This window comes from Quercus robur, chromosome 11 (genome assembly GCF_932294415.1).
Source record: "Quercus robur chromosome 11, dhQueRobu3.1, whole genome shotgun sequence".
In the NCBI taxonomy this organism is placed as follows: Eukaryota; Viridiplantae; Streptophyta; class Magnoliopsida; order Fagales; family Fagaceae; genus Quercus; species Quercus robur.
In genome coordinates, this window is record NC_065544.1 from 51,086,830 (window position 1) to 51,106,450 (window position 19,621).

Genomic DNA, 19,621 nt, shown 5'->3' on the forward strand with positions numbered 1-19,621 from the left:
TCTTCTTTTTAAGAGGAAGATAATGAGTCTAATCAATTAGGTTCAAAGAACGAAAGAAAAATAAGGACTAACCTAGCCTAGGAGTCCAGGATTTCAACTTGAGATAAGGTTAATAAGTTTTTAAATGATATCCATATGGATTTCACATTGAAGTGTTTCTATGTATTTTAATCTTTTTCTTTTCACAAAAGGTAGAAAATGGCCTTCCATGCACCTTCCACTAATAATATGGCACCCTAATTAAGTAATCATTCTGCCATGTCTTTACTTGGAGATAGGTTGGTAGCCCAACCTATTATTTTTTGGCTTAGGGACTTAATTAGGGTAAGCTAAGATTAACTCCAAGGGTTAATATTTGATAAAAAAATAAAAATCTTTGCCGATTCATTTTGAGATTCACTTGAAGTGGTCGTACTTTGACTTAACTACTTAACACCTAAAGACACAATACAAAGAGAGTCTTAACATCAATAATTATGGTTGTTCAACTTTTGGTTGTGAAATAGAACTTACTCATTGAAGACAAAGTGACAAACTCCTAATGCATGGCGCAAATTTAGCTCTCACATGTAATGAAGTTCACACTATGAACATAGAATATATATAATGTTAAAGAATCTTCCATTATTCAAAAGATTGCTTCCCTTTGTCTCCAATATCAATCTCAAAGCTTTCATGAGTGTTATTGAAAACTAAACAAAATATTACTTAAATTGTAAGGACAATATTATATGATCTTCTCCCTTTATTTTTTTCTTTAATGTTGTTTTTCAGATTTCAGACCATGCATTTGTATCATAGATGGTATAAACAATATAAATTATAATATTCATACAATTGGTCTCCACTGTATATTAGATCCAATCTCAGTATTGTAAGTTTTGTTGTTTATTATATGGCATATCTCCAAATGTCTTGATTTTTTTTTAATTACTTTTAGGAATATTTAATACAACAAGCTTAAAGTCTGAAACTAATACGTACGGCTGCTGCATTAACAGAGACAAAGAAAGGAACAAAGAAAGCCGTGTTGTGAACATAAGACCATACTCTCTTTAATTAATCACTCCTGTTCATGGCATGTAAGGACTGCAAGTGTAAGACAAATCCACTTATTTTTATGGTGGGTGTGTTTAAAATTGCATACTTGATATAATCAATCTTTGAAATTTGTTAAAAATCTTCTTTATAATGCTTCAAAAACATTTTTATTGCTATTTGATTGATCAAAAATGTTGACATAACAAAAAATAAATTTACTAATTAAAGTCACTTTGATGACATAAAGCCTATGATGTGACATGTTGTTTAGTTTACAAAGTTAGTATTTTCCATATACCATAGCACAGTGTGAACCTTTTTGAAACAATTTTACATATATAAGAACTAAAGTGAAATATTTTAAAGTATAAATATGATTTGGAAACAAATATCAAAATTTGAAAACCAAATATGCAATTTAATTTTTTTTTCTTGTTATCTCCCATCCCCCTCCCCCTAATTTTTTATTTAACAAGTGAGGAGTTACTATAGTTATCCTAAGAGGTAAGATCGTCATGATTGATTGTTCCCTATCTTTTTTTATTTACCTATCTCCCCAAAAAAACTTATATTTAAAATCTTAATTTTACAAGTTACAACATAATTAATCAGCAGAGATATATTGTTGTGCTCTTTTATTTATTTATTTATTTTTTACTTCTGAATAATTCATTTCATTAGTAAAGTTTTGGTGTTCTTAAAGCTCTAATCAGTATATATGCATGACCTTTTACTAGCATAATACAGACAATACCACCTAGCTTTGTGGGCTGGTGCCATGGTAACCCCATGGCAATTGCCTTTCCCAACCCCCCAAATCATTCAGTCTCTTTCAAATCCTCAACAAACATGAGTAAAAAAGACTTGGCAATGCATTACTATTTTATGAAAAGTAGACATTGTTCTGGATAACGTAGGATCATCAGCAATCTTTGGATTGTTATGAAAAAGTAGACATCTTATAAGATAAAACTAGTTGATTGTAGAGTTTGATCAGCATGCAGGTGAATAGTCTCAAACCTCAATGATTTTTTAATTTTTGTTTTTTGGTATACTGTGGATAGGGAGATTAATGATTTCAATGAATTGGGTCTTGAAAGAGTTACTAGAAGAAACTTCAACGAAAAGAATGGCTTCCAAAATGGCACAAGATTTTCTTGCTTCAAGAGTTCTCCAAAGACTTTCAGCGTGAACAACCAACATGTCTTAGTCACAAGAAAAATCAAGAAAAAATAAAATAAAATAATTGAGGTTGACGGTTTAATTTAAAAGTTTATGCACATAATTAAAACATGCCTTTTGGGTTTTGTTTTCATTATACTTTCAACCCCATAAATTATGGCATATTGTCAAAAATTTTAAAACCGCGTAGATTAGATAAGTATCATCATTGTTTCTTCTGTCAAATTAGTCCATAACCCCAATATTTAAGCAATCATTATGTTTTCTACAACTGAAAGCAAAATCTTTATATATCCTTGAAAAGCATGCTAGAAATTATGATCTCTCCCTTCAAACACACAGCGTACGCAAAACGATTTACGCAAAATATTCCAAAATTTTTAAAGAAAATAATAAAATTATAAATTGATATAACATAATAAATAAATATTTGATTTTTATTTTTTATTTTTTGTGACACATGAGTTTATTAGTTATATATATATATATATATAAAAAATAAAATTTATAGTATTCCAAAATCAATTTTTTACTATGTCTCCGTTTGGGAAGCGCGTTTTACGCGTTTCTTAATGAAAACGTTTTTTTCATGGGTCCCACGATACTATTCATACATTTAAAAATTACTTTACTATAATGTTTTCAGTTTTCAATAATAAGTGATATCTAAACAAACCTTATATAAAACTTATGTCAACATATCAAAAATTTTATAACTCAGTCAGTTGACACTTCCTAATATTTCTTACTAAGACATTCAAAATTTGAATCTTCATAGTTAATAACTATAGAAATATATATATATATATATAAATTTATGACAACATTTAATTCCCAAAAAAGATTTTTATTATATATGTATTGTAAATATGTCACCAATTTTTTTTTACTTTGATAGTTACAACAACGTGGAATATATTTGAATCTTGATTATGTGAGAAAATATTATATTGTTTTTTTTTTTTTTGATCCTAATATTATATTGTTGAATTATAAAGTTTTGGACAAATCATATTTATTATAAAGCTAATTACTTTATAAGCATTTAGTAAAAATAGAATTGGTAGTAATTTTTTGGTAAAAAAAAATTAACAGTTTTAGCAATTTTATGCAAATCATATAGGTTTCCACAGTTTGGTTTGTCCATGATGGGAAGAGAGACTCACACAACCAACAACAACAACAGTACGAAGCACCCAAAAAAAAAAAAACAACAACAGTACGACCACATCACTATGCCAAAAGCTAGAAAACAAGGAGTAGTAGTTGGGGAGTTGCAGAGAAAGACTTTTTCATCAAAATTCGAGAAATGGGGTTTTGGATTTTTGTACCTCCCTCATAAATAAGAATAGTATTAAACCTAGTCAATGAAGAGAGAGAAAGAGAGAGAGAGACTGAGTGAGAGGTGGGTCACATGGATTGCACAAATGGTTGCAGAAGAGCCAACCATCGAAGCAGTGAAGAGCTTTTTCATTTGGTCATGTTTGGTGGGCATCACATGGGTCCACCATCACCCTCGTATGTTAGCTGAAGCTCTCTCTCTCTCTCTCTCTCTTGCCCTTTCCTTTCCTTTCTCTCTCTTTTTCCTCTCTGTTTCTCAAATGCATGCAAACGAGAAAACTATTGCTTTCAACACAAAAAAAAATAATTATATTGATGATGAATGAATGACCGTTTGTTTTCAAAGACCTTGGGAAATGTGACAGGGATTTGTTTTTCCTTTTCTTTTTTTTCCCGAATGACTTTTGTGGTTGTGGAAATAATCTTTTTGATGACATGGACAAAATTTGCGTGATTTAGGATCCATGGGGGTACTGTCCTATATTTATATGTGGGGGGGCCTTGAGTTCCAGTGGAGGTGTTTGTTGGGCGTAGGCCAACGTATAATACATGCATGTGCAGTACCAAAATGGCAGAGATATCAAAGGGTTCAAAATTCAAGATAGGTTAAAAAAAAAAAAAAAAGTGATATGAAAGAAAGTATTGTATAGCAGAAAAGATTTGTATGATCTCTCATCAAAAAAAAAAAAATTTGTATGATCTAATTTCATAAGAGATGGGCCTGCAAGAATTTTATTTTATTTGTTTGTTTTTATTATTAAAAAAAGTGAAGATGGATATTCCAAACCTAATTTATAAGAAGATTAGGCTTGTAAAATTATTTATTATCACATTATTTAAACTTTTGAAAGATTTAGTATTATTCATCAAAAAAAGAAAGAAAAAGAAAGATTTAGTATTAGATATCCATGTTTTTCGAAGGAATTTTTAGGATCTAATTTAAATAGTAAAATAGACACATTTGAAAATGATAGGAGCTTTTGATATATCTTCTTCTTTTGTTTTTCATAATGAAACTCATAAAAGATAGGCCCGATAGGGAAGCATTCTAGACTCACATGATTCAATTAATCATACCTAAGTCTAAGTCAAAAGTTCACCAACATGATGGCTTTGAAGAATCAAAACTTTATATTAAATAAATTATTGTGATCACATGTTTTTTTTTTTTTTTTTTTTTTACTAATAACAAGTGGAAAATGGGTTTTTTGTTTTAGAGAAGAACAATTAATATTATTGAAATTAATCAACCAGAAACATCAAGGTGTACTCTCTTTTCTTTTCTTTTCTTTTTTCTTTTTTTTTTAATGAAACTATCAAGGAGTACTTAGTTCAAAATGAAAGAAAGAACCTCTTCCATCTAAACAACAAAATTTGACAAGAATTCTACATGTCTAGCTAATTTGAGAGCTCTCTTTTTATAAAAAGAACATTGAGTTTAGGGACGGAACCAGAATTCAAACTTAAGGGGGGGGCAAAGTTCTTTGTTCAAGAATATTAGAAAGTTTGAATATTAATACTAGAGGTTGACAATGATGCATTATTAGCATTAATTTTTTGTATTTTTTTTTAAATCAATAATAGATATTTATAATCAAGAGTTCAGTAAGTCAATTGGCACGTTTTGATATTTTCAAGGTCTGACTGAGGTTAAACCAATTCTTTATTCTATCCACATTATAATTTTTTTTTTAAAATCTATTTATTCTTTTCACATAATTCTATACCTAATAACTTCATAATGCTATATATAAAAGATTCTAAATAAAAATGCAAAAACTATAGTTAAAAGTTCAAATCCATGTCTAGTATTACATTAATAAAACAACTAAAATAATGATTAATCAACATCATGCACTAATATTCAACGAAAAAAAGGGTGAGACAATTACCTGTAGGGGTGTGCAGCCAACCCATCGACCAACCAAACCAACCCGACCTAACCCAACCCGTTAGGTTGGGTCGATTTTAGGGCTTGGTGGGTTGGGTTGGGTTACAAAAAAAAAATTTGATAGTGGGTTGGGTTGGGTTTGGGCCATAAAATTCCAAACCCGCCAAACCCGACCCGACCCACCCATATATTTAAAATATATTGTATAATTAATAATTTTTTTTAAATAACTAGCTCTTCCTCCTATCCTATATAAAAGTCAATATTAATGTATATTATTTCATATATTAATGTATAACTAAGTTGGAATATTAGTTCATATATTGATGTATATTTTGTTTATCAACTCAGGTGGCAGGTGTGATATATTTTTTTCTACTCAATTTAATAATAATAGTAATAAAAAAAATTGTCATGCCCATGAGTTCAACCCGACCCATGTGGGTTGGGTTGGACTTATGTGATGGGTTGGATTGAGTTGATTTTTTTTTAACCCACCATGGTGGGTTGGGTAAAAAAATCCCCTTAACCCGACCCATGCACACCCCTAATTATCGGTGTCTTGGTTAATGAATTTTTTATTATAATTACTTGGTTAAGGTTGAGGTAGCATAAAGATGTGAGATCTTTTCCTTTAAAAAATTTCCATTTTGAAAAAGTAGTAAAAAAGAAAAGAAAAAGAGATCTGTTAAACAATCACATGATAATGAATGATAACTTTGAGTCTTCAACTATGTAAATAATAATTTTTTTCCCATCACTACATTAATTTAGCTAAGGCACAAAGTTTATTACCAATATACTAATCACACACATGCTCTGGTGACAGTTTAGGTAAGGCACAAAACAGTAGATTGTTGCTTTACATGTGTATTACATTTATGCATGCATGCCAAGTGTGTCCCAAAGTTAATAAAACATTAAAAATTAATAAAATTCTATCATTCAAAAATAAAATAAAAAGTTTCCATGGGTTGTGTTAAAGAGTAGCAACCCTTTAAAAAAATAAATTTTTTTCATGGGTTGAGTTAAAGACACTAACTAATCCAAGTCGCTGGTGACACTAATTAGTGTGTTGATGGAGTGATTAGCAGTATAGGAGTTGTTTTTGTGACTATAGGATGGAGTCATTTGAGAGGGACAAAGAGCTCTCAAATTAGAGGTAAAAATTGGGTAAAGATTATTGGGTTTTTGTGATTTGTTTTGCTAGGATTTATAATTGGTTTGTTATAATTTTTTTTTTTTTTTTTTTTTTTTTTTTACTTAGACTGTGTCCAAAGGTTTTTTTTATTATTTGAATATGTGAATTGTTTTGTAAATTTTCCTTGTTGTCTAGATTTGTAAATTGTCCAAATGTTTAGCTAAATATTTTTCTTGATATTCTTGGGACAACCAAACAAGGGATGATTTGATAATTTTTTTCATTTTTAGTTTCGTGGGTTAGCTTGTAAATTGTTTGGGAGAGGGGGGCCAAGTATATTAATTTTAGAGCCAAAAGTAAATTTTTAATGCTAATATATATATTAGGAAATTTTTTTCAAAGGCGGGGGGGCCATGGCCACCGCCCCCACCCCCCCCCCCCCCCCCCCCCCCAGCCCCTAGGCAGTTCCATCCCTGAACTTGAGTTATAATGTTCTTGACCTAAACAGATTATTAAAATTAGTTGAGGTGCATAAAATAATCTTAAGTCTACCTAAAAAAGGATAATGCTCATTAGGAATCTTAATAAAGTTTATAATTTATTTCAAACCTCTTGAATTTGTAAAGAAAAAAATGACACAATGTTCACGTGACCCACTTAGACAGATTAAGTTGATGGGATATAAACAATCTAGAGAGGTGGAACTTGGGGCTAAAAATTCATGGAGTTAATGAGTAAGAATGCCACCCTTACGTCAAAAAAGAAAGAGATATCACTGCTTTCATGTTTCAACTACCTAATGTATTTAGGGAAACACGTGGGTAAACCTAAAAAGTATAACCACAATGAAAGCCATTGATGATGTTAAGCCAAGCTTCTCTCTTTTTGAATTTTGACAATGAAATGATAAAGGGGAGTAAGTGATTCTTATGAGAAATATGGGTTTCCCTTTGTGGCCAAGATATTATAGCAAACAAATAAAGATGTTGATGTGTGGGTAAGTATGACCTTGATTGGGGTAATTTTCTTGAAGGAACATGATGCCTTTAGAAAAATATATAGTAATAAGGTATAGGTTAGAACAATGGACCTTTTTCATATTTCGTGTTGAAAACTCCAAAGATATCACCTGCGACCGATGAATGGTCAATAAATTAATCATCATCATTGTGGAATATAAGGGATCCCACTAAGAAACTAGCTAGATAGCCTCAAATGATAATGTGTAGGGTATATTGTTTGGCCATATTCACTATTAAGTTTGTTGAACTCTAACTTTACTAGAAGCACTTAGGAACATAGAAATATAATTATCTTAGACCCTAAGTTTTGAAAAACTACTTGATACTTTAGCTCAAACGGTATTTTTTTCAATACATTTAGCCGGAGGGTTTCATAATTGAATTCCTATCCCTCACTTAAAATGTAAAAAATTAAAATTAAAAAAAAAAACTATTTGGTTAATAAGAAAAAAGAGAGAAACTACAATCTATTTCTTGGTATGTGTTAATTTGTCTGCGAGGATGATTTCTTTTATCTAATATGTCAAATCATCTAAAGTGTGAATGGGAATTTCTGCTGTTTATTGAATTTGACATATATATATACACACACTTTAACTAGCTATACATGTTGAATCGGTGGCCTTTAAACCAAATAAAGGGTGAGAACTGAGAAGTGTATTGAGGCCATAGTACACACATCATAACTCATTAAATAAGTCATTGTATCTTATGTGGTTCTCTCGTGTACATTCTATTTCTTAACGAGAAGTAAAAGTGTTGTAGGCATGAGTCCCAAACTCATCACAAAATGAATATCCAACTCTCAAGATCGGGTTTTTATCTCAATTAATAAAATATATTATTGTTGAATAAGTGACTTAAATTGAATTTTACCTACACTAAAAAGAAATTATTAGATTAGAGAGCAAAAATTAATCATCATAAAATGGGTGCTATATATTTTAAATCTTATCTCATATATATAATGTATATTTTGATAACCAAGTTACCTAGTTCGTCATATATTTGATCAAAATGAGAAATCATATTCATATATACCTAATTATCAAAGCTCAATTGAAACCCAAAAAGGGGTAGCTGCTTGAAATTATTATTATTATTTGCTAATAAGAAAAAAAAAATTCCTATATAAACCATAATTTTATTTCTGGTGCTACACACAGCATACGGTAACGATAAATTGATAATTAGTAAACAAATGTCGATCCATAAATACAAAATCATTAACCAATATCTTATATGTACAAGGCATTAATGTTTATGCAAATTTGTAATGCCCATTGACTATATATTTGGTTTTGGAAAATGATTTCCTACCAAGTTCAAATTGGTTAAATGTTATTCATGAATCATGAGCTTCAAATAATGTCCATATTAATAGTGATATTTTAAATTTCCTGGAGAGGCCATTTAAAGTGTTGGTATTTATGTGGATTGTAGTTGTTGAATACAGGACATGCGATCAATTCTTGTCTAAATTATCTTGAAACTTATTCGATGAATTGGTTTGATAGTAAAAAATAATAATTATAGAGTTCACGTCATATATTGAAATGTTATCACATTTATTAAGAAAAAAATCAAGATGATATCTTTTTTTCTTTTTTTTTGAAAACAAATTAAGATGATATCTAGACCATAGGAACAAAATGACATACACAGATACAGTATACTAAAATATAAGAAATTTTTATTTGTTGCTATATGTGGTAGGATAAGTCTGTAGCCTGCCCTGCACTAATAAGATATACATGGAGTTTTAATTTGACTTTTTATATATATATATATATATATATATATATTTATATTAGAGTAAAATTATGGCCAACTTTAATACCTATTTTTTTATGGGTACAATAGTAGTTCAAATCTATGTGTAAATTTATATGATTATGATTATTATTTCTCTCAAGTTTGATGAGAATAATCCTCTTTAATTTTGGAATTTCACCTTACCTTGAAGTCCAAACTCCAAAAAATAAGAGGAACAACGATTGAGAAACAATTTCAAAATCCTAATTGACAAAGGTTTTTTGTTAGATATTGGATTCAAATACCCAAAAATATAGTGATAGTGATAAAGAGAATTTGAAGTCTGGAAGATATGCGTTGTTGTAAAATAAATCCTCGCATACTCATTGATCGTGATTACATTAAAGAGTATTTGAAGTGTGGAAGATATGCTTTGTTGTAAAAATAAATCCTTATATAATATATATACTCATCTATTAGTTCCTATAATATTGTGTAATTCTATCTTTAAAACATAAAAACACAACTATTATCAAGCAGTAATTTTCTCCAAGGTACTAAATTTTCAAAGGTAAAAAATTCTAGTAGTACAACTCAAATTTAGCTGTTACATTATATTGGAACAAAACTGAGATGGTATACTTAATTTAACAATCTTACCAAAATTACAAAATACTATTTGTTTTTCTCAGAATAGAATAAAATAGTTTAAATGAAACAGTTTTTATTTATTTTTATACTCCCCCAAAAAAAAATTAGAAATACGAGAACCCAAAAAAAAAAAAAAAAAAAATCCTATTCTTCAGCCTTTCCAAATGACCAAACTGACAAATCTCTGATTCTCCTCCTCTCTCTCTCATATAAATGAAAACTGACTTATTCACAGGGCTCAGAGACTCTCACACCCATATATATATAATTTATATATAATATATGTGTGTGAATGTACACGCACAGAGTCTAGGAATTGAATATCTTCTTTATTCAAAGAAAGAAAAAACGCCCTCTGAAATCTCTGACCCGATAGTTTAGTCACAAAATCTGCATGTGTACGTTGTTGCATACCGCGTCCCATACATCTCTCTCTTTAATGCTTAGACTATAGAGAAAAAAAAGGTAGAAAAAGTTAAAGAATAGATAGAAAAGAGAGAGAGTAGTATCCTAGGCTATCTCTCTTTCCCTTTCAAGTTCTCAGTTACTTTAATTCAATCAAATTTATCTATTACGAGTACTATTTAAAAATTATAATCACACTTCTTTCTTTTCTCAATTCCCCATATATATATAAGCACCACATCCCCACACATCACACCCCCACCACCTTTGTTTTTTTTATATGTTCCTCAAAACTATAGCAATATAGAGAGAGACCATTAGAGAGACACACACATACATGGAGTCCTTCTTATGATTCAAGAACAAGTTTTGATGCAACCCCATTTGGTTATTTGTTAGAGAAAGAAGAGGGCTTGTTGCACTTGATTTGGTTTGGTCTGTTTCTGCCATTTTTGTGTTCCTTTGTTTTCTGAGAGAGGGTTGGTGTTTTTTTTTTTTTTTGACAAAGATATGGCTATTCAAGCGCAGTTGTATTCAGAGAATCATGGGTTTCCAATGTTTGGGTCACATGATTTGATCATGGATAATGGTTGTGGCGTTGGTCTTGGTGGTTTCAATCACTTCAGTTTTGATCTCCAACAGAAACAACAACTGCAGCAGCAACACCAACAACTGCAACGCTTGCAACAGATACAAAACCAACAGCAAAGGAATCAACAAAACCTGTTTCTTGACAACGGTAGTATTATTGCTTCTACTTTGAAAAACAATCCCAACACCACCACCACCAACAACAACAATAGTCATCTACCAATGCTGCATTCTCAAAGCATAACTTCTCAGTTTGAGAAGCAAAGGCAGGAGATTGATCAATATCTCAGATTACAGGTTAGAAAAAGCGTACCCTCAAGTTATTGAAAATTTTAGTACTCTTCTTACATTGTTATAAATTGGATATTTGGATCAATGGAGTTCTTCATAATTGGTATAAATTTTTATACATTTTATAATATCCCATTGATTTGCTTTTTTTTTCTTGTGGAAACAGAATGAGAGATTGAGATTAGTATTGCAAGAGCAGAGGAAGCAACAATTAGCAGTGGTGCTAAAGAGAATTGAATCGAAAACGTTATTTTTACTGGGACAGAAGGACGAGCAAATAGCACAAGCGGCTAATAGAACAATGGAGCTTGAAAATTTCTTGAGAAGATTGGAGGCAGAGAACCAAGAGTGGCAGAAAGCGGCACAAGAAAACGAAGCCATGGTTGTGTACTTGAATAACGCATTAGAGCAAGTTAAAGAAAGAACCCCTTTCGGCTTCTTCAACAATGATGCAGAGGACGCGGAGTCTTGCTGTGATGTAAATATGGAGAAAGACGAAGAATTATTACAAGAAGTAGTACAAGATGAAACAGAGGAAAACAGAGGAGTGCTAGAAGTGTGTGAGCTTGAGAAGCAGAGAAAGTTGATGATGATGACGGTGTGTAAAGGCTGTAATTCTCGAAGCTCGTGCATGTTGTTCCTTCCTTGCAGGCACCTTTGTTCATGCGAAGTTTGTGAGCCTCTGCTTGATTGTTGTCCGGTCTGTACAAAGGCAAAGAAGGCTAGCATACAGGCTTTGATTTTCTAGGCAAATTTTCTGGGAAAAGTAAAGAGGGAAAAAAGAAAAAAAAGAAAAAGAAAAAAAAGAAGGGAACATTGAAAATATGCTTGGATTTGACCTTAGGATGATGAATGAACAGAACCCATTTCGATGTTTGCACTGTTTTTAGTTTTTTAGCATTTAGAATCTTTGATTTTTAGATTTAATTTTTTTTTGAGTTATTTTTTAGATTTAATTTGTACCTTAAAAGAACCAAAAATCAATTGAACAGAATTATAGGACAGCATCTTTGCCTTTCATGGATTTATTGCTTTTCCTTTTTTTAGATTGTTTTTTTCTCCTTTTTAATTTTTTTTTCTTGGTTGTGGTAGAAGTGGTAGATTGATTTGATTTGATTATTCATTTCAGATTTTTCCAATTATTTTGCCTTTGGCAGTGTTCTAAATTTACAGTGACAGGAAGGATTGAAAGCAATGTCAGACACACTAGCCTGTCTATCAGTCCGTGTCCACGCTTGAGTTTTGTTAAATTGGCTTAAACAATTATGTGTTCTGAAAAGGATAGGAAAAGCATGCTGCCAAAGCTAGATTAGCAGAAAAACTTAACAACTGCAAGGAAAAGGACACCCCCAATTGTATGCATTAAAAACACCCAAATTTGCCACTTCATAATTGCAAGTCTTTTTTTTCCATATCCTCTACAAGCATATATTTTAATGATTGATAGTATTTTATAAATGAAAACTAATACTACAAAGATTAGTGAAATGAGGATCCATCCATTATACAAAGAAAGGGAGACCTAATGTGCAATATCATGTACCAAATGGTTAATTTTTCTTGGAACATGACCAAAAAATAATCTAGTTTGGATATCAAATACCATGTTTACAAGGATTGGTAGAATTTATTTATTTTTTTTTTGATAGGGTGGTAGAATTTATTAGTCCTTGGGAAATGTCAAATATAAGCATTCATTGATATTGAACACTAAGATTTAAGAATAGAAAATTGAGTTGTTTATGTAGGTAATCAAATACGTAATCAATCCCATACAAAATAGTATTAGCTTGGAATGCGTGCTTTGAACTTGCCAAGTTTTTATTATTATATACATATATACACTATATGCCGTACAATTTATAATTTATTGCTGTCTAGAGTCTAATAAGGTTGGAGATTTATCACACGCATTATAGGTTTTATTATATGTCTATCTCATGTACCTTTTGGTTGTCACTCTTGGGTAGAAATAATAATCACTCACTCCACTCCAAAAACAACCAAATATCTTTCATAATCTCTATTATTAGGCCATGTCTGTCTATCATAATAAGTTTAATGCTTGACTTACTAAGGCATGTTGTTTCAATTCAAACAAATGATAATGCATTGCACACGTTAATGGGGTTGGTTTCAAACTCTCACTCATAAATTAAATGTCACCCAATTCAACTCCATTAGGCTATCATCAATGCACATTTTGATAGATCAACCTACTACTTTTTTTTTTTTTTTTTGAGAAGTAGATCAACCTACTACTTGATTGTATATATACACACATATTTAATATGATCATCTAAAGGTACATCATTTTTTTTGGAAAAAAAAATATCAAGTTGCATTGGTGTAATTATTTTTCAATATTACACAATTAATTAGATTAACATTTTCAAAATTACAAAGTTGGATTGCCCAATTTTGGGTTTCTACAGATTATTTACCATCTCTTCTATTAATTAATGATTTGTTTTAAAAAAAATTAAAGTAGAAAAAAAAAAACTTGAAATTTAAACCTGTTTTATATGATATAGTTATTGATATTGGATAGATTTTCAACCTTGCTTGGAGTTCAAACTTCAAACCCCATATATATATTTTTTGTCAACAAGAAAATTTATTAATCTAAGAAACTAATGGAACTTTTTTTTCGCACTTTGAATTCAATATATGAATAAAAGATGAAAAATAAAGAAAGAAAGAAAGAGAAAGTAACAAAGAAGTCATGGGACAGTGATTAATTTGATTAAGTCTTTGGTGGATGTGGATTGTGGACTCATATGGTGGAAATGGGTATGGCGTTGACAGGAGATTTCAATTTTTCTTGTCCTATAAGTCGTCCTTGTTTATCGCAATTTGTTTCCACTAAACCCCTACATCTTTTTTTTCCTCTTTGTTTCTTTCACACTTTGATAATTAATTATAGTGGGGATTCATATGGGTCTTGGTCCCTAGCTATAGCTCTCTGTTTCAACGTGTCTACGCGTGTGAGTTATTTCCTTGCTGTTTCTCTAACATGCAAAGCAAAATTCATGGGGCCCATGAAGATTTTGAGTAAGAAAATAAAACGAGGGATTTTGATTGGAGTTTGAATAATGTTACTACCATTCACTTTCACCAAAACAGGTATGGTATGTCATTTTGTGCTACAAGTTTGATATGATGTGAATGGTAAAAAAAAGTGGTTGGTTCATGTATAATTAATATGAAAAGCAAATACATGGAGTTGTTGTGAAGATTTTGAGTGAGAAAATAAAATGAGAGACTTTGATTTGAGTTTCAATAATGTCAATACCATATACATTCATGAAAAAATTTAGGACCGGTACAACAACTTTGTCACAGTTCCGATGTGGTAGATTGTGAGTAGTGAAGAAAAAGTAGTAGGTTTATATACAAGTGTTAAACATTTAATTATAGTCTACTACATATGATAGTTATGCAAAAAGTGTCCTACGTGACAAATTGTGATTTGTAAAGAACAAATTGTGGGTTCATATGATAGTGAGAGAGAGAGAGAGAGTTAATCACAGTCTGCCACATAATACAATTACAACCAAGTGTGTGATAATTTATCATTATTGTTTTGAGTTTTTCTTTTTTATCTTGCTGGCGTGTTTAGTTAATGCTGACATGGAGGTAGATTGTTCGTCCATGTCAGATTCCCAACAAATTTCTGGGCTTTAATGGTGTGACTTTGAGGTGATATATATGATAATGAAACATAGCTTAAAAGTATTGTATAGAATCTTGAATTAGATGCATGGGTTTCAAATCAAATAGTGAAAGTATAGGATTATGTTTTGTTGTTTGTCTGCTAATATTGCTATCCCATCGTGGTACTAGTTTAGTTTCATGCTTTCTACTCAGACATGGCTTTTCAATTAGGTATGGCTCCAACTCTTAAACTTTTAATACTTGTTATCAACTTCTTATCAAAAATAATATGGAATTTTATGACTTTAATCAGAAGCCAATCCGATCTATATTTGAAAATTTAAACTTATTCAAAGATTGCCTTAATATCTTACCATGAGTTAGGTCAAGCAAGTTAGATTAGATCAAGCTAACCTATAATTTTGAAAAAAAAAGAAAAATTTAAGCATTAATAACCACTTTTATATGAAATTACACAATATTTTATGAGCAAAAGAAAGACCTTTTTTTTTTTTTTTTTTTGGTTAAGGTATAAAAAACCAAACCCTAACAAGTTTGAATGTGTGGATCCAAACCTATTTAAATAAAATCTCAAACCGTTCTACTATGGCATTGGATTAAGTCAAAAAAAAACCCACCAAACCAGCCTAACCATTGGCATCCCATTTTCATTCTCCTACTATTGAAAGGCATTGCAATCAATTAATGTAATTTAGTCAAGAAAAATCTTTGACAGTCATTATTGTTATTATACAAATTTTCAAATCTTAATAGCTTGTTTGGACTAGAGAGATATGAAGGAATGAAATGAATTAGAAAGTTCAATTTTTTAAAGTTTAATAGGAGGGTGGAATGGAATCCATTCCCTTATAAGCCCATTTTCTATCCCTCAAAAAAATAGGAGGAATATGTGAGAATGAAATGTGTTTTAATGAATTCTTATTGAAGTCCTCATAATATCACTATTTTTTTTTCTTATTAAGTCTATTCTATACTTCTATTAAAGAAATGGCATAATAATAATTTTGTTAGAAAATGATTCATTTCCATTCTTTTATTGACAAAGATTTAAACAATTTATGATATTTCATTATTTAATATTCTATTCATTCCATTCTATTCTTGTTCTTTCTAAACTCCCAAATATAGTGTAAAGCTTCATGCGTGTTTTATGAATCTCAAAAAATATTTGTTCGCGTTCAATGTCAAAGAAATAGAAAACAATTCATAATCTTCGAGATAAATGAACGGATTTTTTTTCAAAATAACCAAAATTTTCAAACAATTTCATTAGTTAGCAAGGGTTTGAAACTATTTAGGAATCTAACAAATCGAGACTGTTAGACTCGATTTTGCTCTTTGAAATCGAGTTTGTTAGACTCGTTTTCTGTCATTGAAATTTTAAATTGAAACTCTTCTTCTCCAACAAATCCAAGCAAACCTAGAGAGACCCATAACGAAATCAACAAACCCACCTGATCAATGTCGTGATTGCGGCTCGGATGTGTACTCAGAACTCAGAGTCAGATTCGGCGGGCCTTGGCGGTATTGTGTTCGGAACGGTGTGGTGCTTCCTTGTCCTCTTCGCTGGAGCTCGCAGTGTGGGTTTGGGTGGGTTGAGGTTTCAGTGACGAAGAACAAACATTTTCGTTGTTTTTCTTGTCTTGCCTGGGTCTTGGATTTCATAGCCTTGCAGGGAGATTTGGGTTTTTTGCTCTGGAACTCGACTGTTTCAATCTCGAGTATGAAACTCGAGTGTGAGAAACTCGATTTCCAACTGAGCAAAATCGAGTCTCTTAGACTCGATTTGTTAGATTGCTAATTAGTTTCAAAATCTTGTTAACTAATGAAATTGTTTGAAAATTTTGGTTATTTTGAAAAAAAATCCATGAACGAACAATAAACGTGTTACTCCTTTTATTAAAATGAAAAACCAAAATGCAAATTATGACGAATTAATGACCCAAGGGGGCATCATCATTCTATGAAATTTGGTGTTTTGATATACTCTTTGATCAACACCCAACTGAGAAGACGTTAGATATGGGGAGTTAATGACTTGAGGGGGCATTATTATATGAAATTTATTTCTCTTTTGTCAATGATGGGCCATACTCATAGCAAACATCATGTTAATTGGCAAAGAAAATTAAACCAATACCCTAAAGCCATTACTAAGCCATCTATGATATATCTTTATCATCTTATATACGTGTAAGATTGATTCCTACCCATTGCTTCTTCTAAGGGGTCGCTAGATGAAGACACCAAGAAATTTGTTCAACATTTGAATATGTGCCACATTTGACGACATCCCTATTGAGTATTGAGTCATAGCCTAATGCATTGAATTTGAAATGACAGATTTTAAAGTTTTCTAACAGACTAAAACTCTTGCTATTATTGAGAATTTTCTTACTCTGAAAGGTAAGAATCATTCTGAATATTAAGATTGACACATGAAAATGAAAATGACCCCCCACCTGCCAAACAAAAAATAAAGAAGGAAAGCAAAAGTAAAAGGCTGAAAAGGAAATACAGAAATTAGCTGTATAACGAACCCATAGAAAGATTCAGCTAATAGAGAGAATCCCTGGATGGTGTTGCGTGCAATCTAAACAATAATTTCAAAGTTTGACCTTAAAATAGTTCTTGATTGTACTTAGCATAAGTAGATCCATGTCATTAAGTATTACTAATTGAGTAAAATACGATAAAGAAGAGAGAGAGAGAGAGAGAGTCCAAAGGCCAAACTACATATTCAAAGAAAAATTCCATTCAAGGTTAAAGAACTCTTGCCATGCTCTGCATCCTCCATAATTACATATTCTTGGGAAAATAATCCACATAATTTTTTTCTGAAAGAAAAAAAAAAAAAAAAAAACCCTAAATTTCTTAGGAATAAAAAGCAAGGAACTAAAAGTACAATTCAACACTTAATTAATGTTACAATAACTTAAAATCTCCAAGAATATTAATCCTCCAATCACATTTATTGTCATCCATATTAAAAAAGCTTTATAATGAAATTTGTGTATATGTTTGGAAAGTAATTGAACCGTTAGGTTAATTACATTTTTTTTTTTTTTTGAGGGGAAAGACAACTCGGCTTTTATTAAAAAATACCAGCTAAATCAGCCTGAAATACAGAAAAACATGGTGGTGGAACATCCTCCATCCACACAAATAAGTCTAAGATTTGTAAAGTATACCTAGCTATACTATGAGCAACCTTATTACCTTCTTTCTTAGTATGAAAGTAACCTAATTCAATAAATAAAAAAAAAAAACTAGAACACCACCGCACATCTACAATCAATAGACCACATGTTGTTAGAACCTCACTATCAGTGTTTAGTCTTGTCATTAGGACTTGAGAATCCCCATCCAAAACAACTTGACTTAGTCCAATCTCTGAAGCAAACTGAAGGGACTTAGAGTCGTAAATAAGCTGAGCTGAGTGTTAAAAGTTCAAGCTTTTTATTTTTATTTTTATTTTATTATTATTAACACTAGTCAAGCTCAAGCTAATAAGTCACCAAACAAGCTTTTATGTTCAAACTTAGCTCATTTTCTTGTCAAGCAAGCTTGAGCTTGTTCGTGAGTTAATTAATTAACTTATTCTTTTCCTATAAATTGTGAAATTATTGCTAAAATGTTTTACCTTTTCTTTTTCACAATTCTATGAATTTTTATTACAAATGGACCATTTATATTATTAATAAATTACAATCAATAATTTAATATCATATGAACCTATTGAAAAACTTATACAATATAATTTTAAGTCTATATAAATATATTTTTAGACTAGAATACATAAAATATATATATAATCAAGCTCCTATGTTCATGAACACATTATTTGGGTAAACTTGATTTGAAATATTTGGACCTCAGTACAACCCTTTCATAGCAAGTTAAAAAGGAGAGTAAAACTATTGTGCACCATTCATGTGATGATTACCCCACAAATATAAGTTATTGTGAGATAGGGGAGGGAGACAAGAGTTAGAATTTAAGTTTCTAGGAGTGAGCTTTACACACTTATACATTTAGATTAGGCTAAAGTATGATTTTTATCTCAAATTTAAAAAATAATAAAAAAGAAGTAAAACCCTTCCACCTAATCAATGTGACAAAACCCAAAAAATAAAAATAAAAATTGTTCAATCTATAGCCTATACTACTACAATCCACTGAGCCAGCATCTCCTCTCTATCTCTTAAACATCATCCGCGTCCAAGACCTTGTAAAATAAAAACACGACGAAACTACACTATTGGTCCAAGAAATTTATCCTGCGAACATAATTGATCCCTCAAATTTCACGTGAATGCTATAGGTTTCTCAAGTTTAAAAGATGAGTAGTATCAATCCATATGTTAACTTCTATTAGTAGATTACTTACGTGGCTAACATTATAGTGACTAGACATTTTGTTTTTATATAAAAAATAACAAAAATTATTTTACAGTATCAAACCCATACCATGTAGTTGCAATCTTTCATAAACGAAAGGTGAATGGGTCAGAGTCCAACAAATCTCTCTCTCTCTCTCTCTCTTTGGGAGAGAATAATTAGCCCAAAATGCATCCTTATCTTTTTGGGTTTAGGCCCAAAAACTTATACATCCCCGACAAGTTTGGTTCC

The 19,621-nt window shown here is 30.8% G+C and overlaps 1 protein-coding gene across 1 annotated transcript; it reads left to right on the forward strand.

Annotated features, from left to right (window-relative positions):
- The first annotated feature begins 10,504 nt into the window (after positions 1-10,504).
- LOC126706602 (probable BOI-related E3 ubiquitin-protein ligase 2) lies at positions 10,505-12,315 on the forward strand. Its single transcript, XM_050406138.1, has 2 exons — positions 10,505-11,317; positions 11,478-12,315. Exons 1-2 carry the CDS (start codon positions 10,940-10,942, stop codon positions 12,057-12,059), a joined length of 960 nt encoding a protein of 319 aa, XP_050262095.1. The 5' UTR covers positions 10,505-10,939; the 3' UTR covers positions 12,060-12,315.
- Positions 12,316-19,621: the final 7,306 nt, after the last annotated feature.

What these genes read in the sequence shown, in the direction of transcription:
- LOC126706602 (XM_050406138.1), top strand. Translation starts at nt 10,940, where the DNA reads ATGGCTATTCAAGCGCAGTTGTATTCAGAGAATCATGGGTTTCCAATG. An exon ending in ATCAATATCTCAGATTACAG is followed by an intron (nt 11,318 to 11,477) that starts GTTAGAAAAAGC and finishes TTGTGGAAACAG; the next exon opens with AATGAGAGATTGAGATTAGT.